The sequence below is a fragment of the Clinocottus analis genome, unplaced genomic scaffold (assembly GCF_023055335.1).
Source record: "Clinocottus analis isolate CAN_PGR_092001 unplaced genomic scaffold, fCliAna1.0.p SCAF_6, whole genome shotgun sequence".
Classification (NCBI taxonomy): Eukaryota; Metazoa; Chordata; class Actinopteri; order Perciformes; family Cottidae; genus Clinocottus; species Clinocottus analis.
In genome coordinates this window covers 22,386,532-22,393,771 of record NW_027176218.1, presented here as the reverse complement: position 1 = coordinate 22,393,771, position 7,240 = coordinate 22,386,532, and the positions used below count along the sequence as shown (strand labels likewise).

Here is a 7,240-nt window from a genome sequence, read left to right as displayed (position 1 = left end):
CATATTTACGTTATTTATTTCATAACTATTGAAACAGTATTGCTGTAAAATACCCAACTTTTTATTTTATTTACTTATTTGCCTTTTTTTTTTTTTTTTAAATGTATTTGGACTAATATAAAAAAGTTGGTTTTGACAATCCCATCCCTGCAGATACTTTATAACTTTACAACTTTATACTTTATAACCGCCTCAACGTCACAGCGTTTAATTGCATATGTTCTTTCAGCGAGGCGGACAAATCAAATATTTTATTTAAATAAATTAATTAACAAATTAATTAATATCACTGATTAAAGTCGACGTCCACATCCGGTGACTCTCGTCAGCCAACGGACCAGCGCTGTGGTGACGTCACCTGACTGACAGCTCTGGGGGCGGAGCCGAGCACAGGGAGCCGCGTGACGTTAAAACAAGTTGTGTTGACAGCTAGCCCCAGCTAGCTCGATGCTAGCGAGTCTTCGCGCGTCGGGTCCTGGCAAGTCCCTCGCCGACTCTCATGGTTTTACGAGTCCGTTGGCCGTCTTTCGTCCCCGCGGCGTCGAGTATCGGGTGGAGACATGCAGGATAAGTACAGCGAGATAGGCTTCGTCCAGCAAATACTCGGTTTGAATCTAGTGCCGAGGAAGAATGGCACGAACCGAGGAAACGACACATCCCTCGAAGACTTCTCAGGTGAGCTGCTGTGTGGCGGACGTTTCACGGGCTGTGAACCGAGGACGGCTCGGCACGGAGCCGTCTCGTGTCGTCCTTCTGGCGGACACGGGAGGCGTTTGAATGCGCCGATACAAGCTGTGTGCGTCCCCCATGTTTGTTTGTGCGCGTTAGCATTGTAAAGTGTAGCATGAAGCTAGCTAACTTCCTGCTCCATCCCGACGCGTGTATATTCCTTATTGTGCACCTGCTGTTGTAAGCGTGGAGGTTACAGTTAATGGCCTGTTTACTGAAGGGAATTGGAAGTAAGAAATGATATCAGAGGGGATTATGTATTCCTATTTAACCCTCCGTGTGAGCCTCTCGTTTACTAATGCGTAGCAGCAGTGGAAGAGAACACCTGTCCAGGTGTTTGGTTCTCGTGGGCCGAGGCGCAGCAGCGGGAGTCCTGTGGCGCACGAGCAGCCATGTTCTGCACTCAGGACATACTGTAATACTGTAATTAAACCATGTTTACGTTGCGCTCAGTTTATATAACATGTTGACTGTGAGACCCGGATGTAGCGTGGTCAGGTATTCTGTTGGTCAGTGAGTGCAGCAGCACTGCAGCTGTGCATGTAGCACTGAATGCATGCTGAACACATTGTTTATCATATAAGATGTCAGGTACAGGTCCCACCACGTGACATACCGGTGTCTCTAAGGGGCGTGGTCTACCTGTCCTTCATTCAGTTGTGTACTGAAGAGTCTCAGCAGGCGGCCCAGGTAACACCATGGCTTCACTTTGGGAAAGTTGTAAGAACAGATGTCACAGAGCATTCATGATCAATACTGGTTCAATGCACTAGCTGCTGCTGTGTTGTTGTTGTGAACATTGTTAAAGGTCCATTCAATGTAATAAATCACTTTTTTAGGACTTAAAAGGCCAAAGTTTGTCTTCACCTGTGTCTCTTCTCCACGGAGCGGTTAACCAGAGAGCCGCTCGCACTGTGATGTCATTAAAATGCCTGTGTGGAGCTGTGAGTGACGCTGCGTGTGTTCACAGAGATGTGGTACGGCGTGTTCCTGTGGGCGGCCGTCTCCTCGCTGATCTTCCACCTGCCCGCCGTGCTGCTGTCCATCGCCACGCTGCGCCAGCACAAGATGGCCCGCTTCATGCCCATCGCCATCCTCCTCATGGGCATCGTGGGACCCGTTTTCGGGGGCGTCCTCACCAGTAAGCTGACACTGGACTCTGTGACGCACGCTGGTATATTGGATTGGTCGGCGGTGATGTCATCACACCAGACGCATTGTAGTCGACACAGAAACTAGATTTTACCAGATTACATTTGAACACATCATTAGTTAGTCACCGCCGATCCTGATTGAAAGACTGGAACGCTAACCACTGATCCACAGTCGCCATTATGCCGTCTAATACTCTCTCTACTGATGAGAGCTTAAACGCACCATAATGAAACTCAATAAAAACGTTTTCAGAGTTTTTTTAGCACTGAAGTATTGGTTCTCATGACTTCCATAAGTATCTCTACCTTTTTATTCTGATATACTGTATGAGAGACCGGTGCTTATGTAACGAGGTAAGTTTATCTCAATGATCCGTTACTCCATTAAAACACATTTCACTGGTGTAAAGGCGTTGCTAGTTTAGGAGATCAGACTAAACTTAAAGTTGTTCTTCTGATGTGTGCTTCAGGTGCAGCCATCGCGGGTGTGTACAAGGCAGCAGGCAAGAAGATGATCTCTTTGGAGGCGCTGGTGTTCGGCGTGGGACAGTCGTTCTGCATCCTCATCATCTCCTTCCTCAGGGTCCTCGCCACCCTCTAGCAGCGCCGCCGGGCCGCCGCCTGACGCCGGCCGCTCCTCGATGGGACTCGAGGCCTCCGCCGCGGCGCAGGACTGGATTCCCCCGGAGGAAACGCGGGACGCAGGCGGACCGGCCGGCCCCCCGAACCCGAGACCGGCTCCGCCCCGGCGGACCGGAGACCAGAGAGGATTTTATTCAACCTCCAGACTGGTTTCCAGCAGCGCTGCGGCCTCGTGGTCATTCCTGTGTGGCGTGAACGCAGCTCTGGATGCTGGTTAGCAGCAGGATGACACTCACCTTTCTCAGGGGCTGTGTGTGTGTTTCTGTGTGTCTTTGTGTGTGTGTGTGTGTGTGTGTGTGTGTGACTGGTTGCTGAGAGGAGCACGATGCTGATATGCAAAGATTCTGTCTTTCCCCCTCGAGGCCTTAACTTCTCTTTTCTAACTTCCAAAGTGTTTTCTTCTCTTCAGGGCGCTGCGTTCTTTACCGCGCTCCCTCCGCTGCTCCTTTTTGTTCCTCCTGTTTCATTATTTGTGTTTAAACTAATGGAACCGGACCGCCGTGTGTTCTTCAGTGAGAAGCGTTCTCAGCTCTTTTATTCTCCAGTTTTTTTTAGATGTTTACGGGACAGAACTGTGTGTCTCAGCGTAGAGAATGTCTCCGGTCCGTCTGCTGCTCTTCTTGACGTCGTTCGGTCCCAACGGGCCGGCGGTTTGAACCCCGGACGGTTCCCACCGCCGAGCCAGAGCTCTTCTCGTCTCTTTGAATGATTTTACACTGAATTTGTACATATTTTAAATTATTTCCAGGTCTTTTATAGCTTTTTAATCTTCACGACCACTTGTGTTTGGCTGGTTTGTTGGTCCTGCAGCTCACTGACCCACAGCCCCGTGTGGTGTCTACACAACGTCAAAGTTTGGTTCAGTTCAGGATGTGAACCAACAACCTGAACATGTTTCTACTTTTAGTTTGAGTCATTTCTCCTGTTTCTTCCCTTTTTATGTTTTTATTCTGTTGCACATTCCACCTGGACATTTCCCCACGCTGGCTTCTTGATCATCATCATCATCTTCATCTTCTTGATCCCAGGAGCAAACACTTAACATCCCTGAAAAGAAGTTCTCTGACCTTTAATATTTCCCTGTTTGTCGCGAGCGACACTGAGTTGTGTTACATCAGAAGGAGCAGTGCAACACAAAGTGTGTGAAGACGTGTCTGACGCCAGAGAGACGACAAAGCTTCAACACACTGAAGACACACACACCTTCAGCACCACACGGGACCAACGATGGGACACATTGGAGTGTGTGTGTGTGTGTGTGTCGTGCAGTAGACGTTGTGCGTCTCAGACTGCGTCCTGCTGGACGCTCACAAGAGGTTAAAGTCCTGCTGGTGTTGTTGAAGCTTCTTAACGCAGGAGGATGAAGCCGCCAGAGAATTCAGAGTTAATCCAACACGAGAGGCCCTGCAGGACGGAGCTGCTGAGTTCACACCACGATGGCCTTCAAGACCTCTGGTGTTGTCCCGTGTGCTGCGTCCACTCCTGAAGTGTTAACACTCTCCTTCTGGTCCGGTTAAAGCAGCTCGCTTTAGGGCGGGTTTACTGTGATTGACAGCGTCTCTGCGTTCCACATCCGGTCCCCTCCATTCATGTTGTGAAGACAACATGGCGGCGTGTCATCGACCAAACCTCCACATATGAGGCTTCAACGCGTCCATGAAGCGCCTCACAGATTGTATTTCATAAAGCTGTTTCCCCTCACGTCCGTCACACTGACCAATAGAGAGGAAGTCCCGCCCCTTCACGCCTCCAGACAGGAAGTCGTGAAGAGTCGATGATATTTGAGTCGCGTTTGAATCGTGCCATAAAATACACACGTTTTACAGGATTATACTACACGTTAAGAAAGTTATATTTAGTTGAATAATAAGGATTTATGATTTACACGTAATTATAAGACTGCACATCATCGGTTTCACACAAAACTACATGATACCACGTTGACTCTACGACTGACAGACTTTCTTGATGTTCAACTGGACATCATGTGTGTAATTTATGGCACAATTAAAACATACAACACACAACAAATTGTGTTTCTCTCTGAAGGGAACAGAACTACAAACATGGCGGGAAGAGGACTTGTATTTCTCTTAAAGGACCAGCGGGCTGTCGGCTTGACGCTCTGCAGGTTCTGGTTCCTTAAAGGCAGTCAGCGTCTCCTGTTGATGACATCACGCGCGTCAGGACAGACGTGGACTCATAGTCACGACTCATTTTATTATTATTTATAATCTCCTAATCTGACGGTAACAGTCTGAAGACGTCATTGTTTTAGCTAGTTGGACCAAATATATTTGATCTGAAACGATGTCAACATTCAGAGATTATAATCTGATTTACAGTCTTGATGCTCATGGTTTATTTTATTACATTAATTGTATAATTTATTGAAATGTTTTCATTCTTCGGCCAGTCATCTGGACAGCATCAGTTCATGAAAGTGTCGTCCGGCTCCTCGGTTCTCTGAAGACTCGTTTCTGTTCTGCACCTGAAGGCAACACGCCGGCTCTCTGCTGCAGCGCTTCATTTCAACGTTCCTGGACTGGTTCTGTTCTGGTTTCAACCCGTTTTCAAAGATTTTAAGAGTTGATTTTATTCGAGTAAATGAAGTGCCAATGGTTGATATTTTCATGGAATAAAAATGTTTCAACTATGAAGTCGTGCTTCATCTTCCTGTGCTTCATCTTCGTGCTTCATCTTCCTGCTTCATCTTCCTGCTTCATCTTCCTGCCTCATCTTCCTGCTTCATCTTCCTGTGCTTCATCTTCCTGGTCCATCTTCCTGTGCTTCATCTTCTTGTGCTTCATCATCTTGTGCTTCATCTTCATGTGCTTCATCTTCCTGTGCTTCATCATCTTGTGCTTCATCTTCCTGTGCTTCATCATCTTGTGCTTCATCTTCATGTGCTTCATCTTCCTCTGCTTCATTTTCCTGCTTCATCTTCCTGCTTCATCTTCCTCTGCTTCATCTTCCTCTGCTTCATCGCCCTCTAGTGGTGAGAGCGCTTCACATTTAAAAGATTCCCTTTGCACAAAACAACAACCCATGTTTTTAACATTCAGGCCGCTGTTTGCTTCCAGTCACAAGCAGCAGCTGACTGAAGGGAGGTGTTTACTAACACGCTGACAGAATATTAATAGAGACATCTTTGCTTTTCAAAATTATTCTTATTTTGTACCAGTTCACATAAAAATCAAAGACACAAACTTGACCTTCTCAGTGCTCTGAGTTTCATCCATGTAATGATGCACACACTCCTCTACGGCTTCACTGGTCCAGAAACACTGGTTTTCATTCTGTCACGTGGCCCATCACTGCTGGTCCTCTTCTGTATACGACCCACAATGCATAGCACCAACAAGGAGGCAGGAGACAAGGAAACGGAGAGAAAACCAAAGTGAGAAGAGTTGAAGAGGAGGAGAGACAGACGAGAGGGCGAGGGATTAAACTTTAAGTCTGTGTTGTGTCTGGCAGCTCGAAACTGTCTGGATTAAAGACGTGACCTGCAGATGAACCCTAAAGGTCAAAGGTTAATCTATCAGCTGAACCCTAAAGGTTAATCTATCAGATGGACCCTAAAGGTTAAAGGTTAATCTATCAGATGGACCCTAAAGGTCAAAGGTTAATCTATCAGATGGACCCTAAAAGTTAAAGGTTAAACTATCAGATGAACCCTAAAGGTTAAAGGTTAATCTATCAGATGGACCCTAAAGGTTAAAGGTTAAACTATCAGATGAACCCTAAAGGTTAAAGGTTAATCTATCAGATGAACCCTAAAGGTTAAAGGTTAATCTATCAGATGGACCCTAAAGGTCAAAGGTTAATCTATCAGATGGACCCTAAAGGTCAAAGGTTAGTCCTTCAGAAGATGGAACGTTCTCCCTTCAGCTCTTTGCTCTCTACGTCCCTGTAAAGTCAAAGTTTTTGGGTTTGGACCAAACAGAACCCGAGATGCCAACTGGGATTATTTGTTGGTCTTTTTTTTAATATATTTTGTACGTTGAAAAAGAAAATCAACAGAAGAATCCATCAACAGCAGCTCCTGTGAGTCTCATTAGAGAGATTTAATCACGACAACACACACACACACACACACACACACACACACACACACACTGAGCCCACGCTGCTGTGTGTCGGACAGGTTTTTATTGGTTAGGTGTTGTGCACGTTATCACAGGTCAGAAGAGCACAAACTACTTTGACTTAAACAAACAACTGGTCGGCTGAAGGAGACGGAGACCTGGAGGGGGGGGGGGGGGGGGCTCATCTGGACTGGAAGGATCCTCTCGTCTCGTCTCGTTTCCTCTCCTCTCGTCTCCTCCCCTCTCGTCTCCTCTCCTCCTCTACGGCCTCTTCTTGTAGTCCTCCAGGTGAGCCAGCACCCAGCCGGATGGACCCAAGATGGCCACGAACAGAGTCGTCATGGCCACCGCCTGCTCCTGAGGGAGGCGGAGACAAAAGGATGGATCTCAGCATCTTGGATGAAGAACGTGCTGCGGTCCACCTCAGAGAGGTTGTTTTCAAAAAGTGTGAATCGCCGCACACACACGCACACACACACACACACACACACACACACACACACACACACACACACACACACACTGTCCCACCAGTCCACCTCCCAGCACCAGAACCCCATACAGACGGTGGAGCCGCCATCTTGCCTTTGGGCGTCTGCAGCTTCATCAGTGGGTCAGGATGGCCGC

General features: G+C 47.3%; 1 protein-coding gene across 2 annotated transcripts; it reads left to right on the top strand.

The window, feature by feature from the left end:
- The first annotated feature begins 412 nt into the window (after positions 1 to 412).
- tmem170a (transmembrane protein 170A) lies at positions 413 to 5,155 on the top strand. 2 transcript variants are annotated; one of them, XR_011080149.1, is made up of 4 exons: positions 413 to 675; positions 1,700 to 1,870; positions 2,354 to 2,738; positions 4,575 to 5,155. XR_011080149.1 is itself a non-coding variant. In XM_068604034.1 (3 exons), exons 1-3 carry the CDS (start codon positions 561 to 563, stop codon positions 2,482 to 2,484), a joined length of 417 nt encoding a protein of 138 aa, XP_068460135.1. In that variant the 5' UTR covers positions 413 to 560; the 3' UTR covers positions 2,485 to 3,357. The 2 variants fall into 2 exon arrangements, 1 of the variants encoding a protein (XP_068460135.1); XM_068604034.1 differs by lacking the exon at positions 4,575 to 5,155 and having other exon boundaries at positions 2,354 to 3,357.
- The last annotated feature ends 2,085 nt before the right edge of the window (positions 5,156 to 7,240 follow it).

What these genes read in the sequence shown, in the direction of transcription:
- tmem170a (XM_068604034.1), top strand. Translation starts at nt 561, where the DNA reads ATGCAGGATAAGTACAGCGAGATAGGCTTCGTCCAGCAAATACTCGGT. An exon ending in ATCCCTCGAAGACTTCTCAG is followed by an intron (nt 676 to 1,699) that starts GTGAGCTGCTGT and finishes GTGTGTTCACAG; the next exon opens with AGATGTGGTACGGCGTGTTC. An exon ending in TTTCGGGGGCGTCCTCACCA is followed by an intron (nt 1,871 to 2,353) that starts GTAAGCTGACAC and finishes TGTGTGCTTCAG; the next exon opens with GTGCAGCCATCGCGGGTGTG.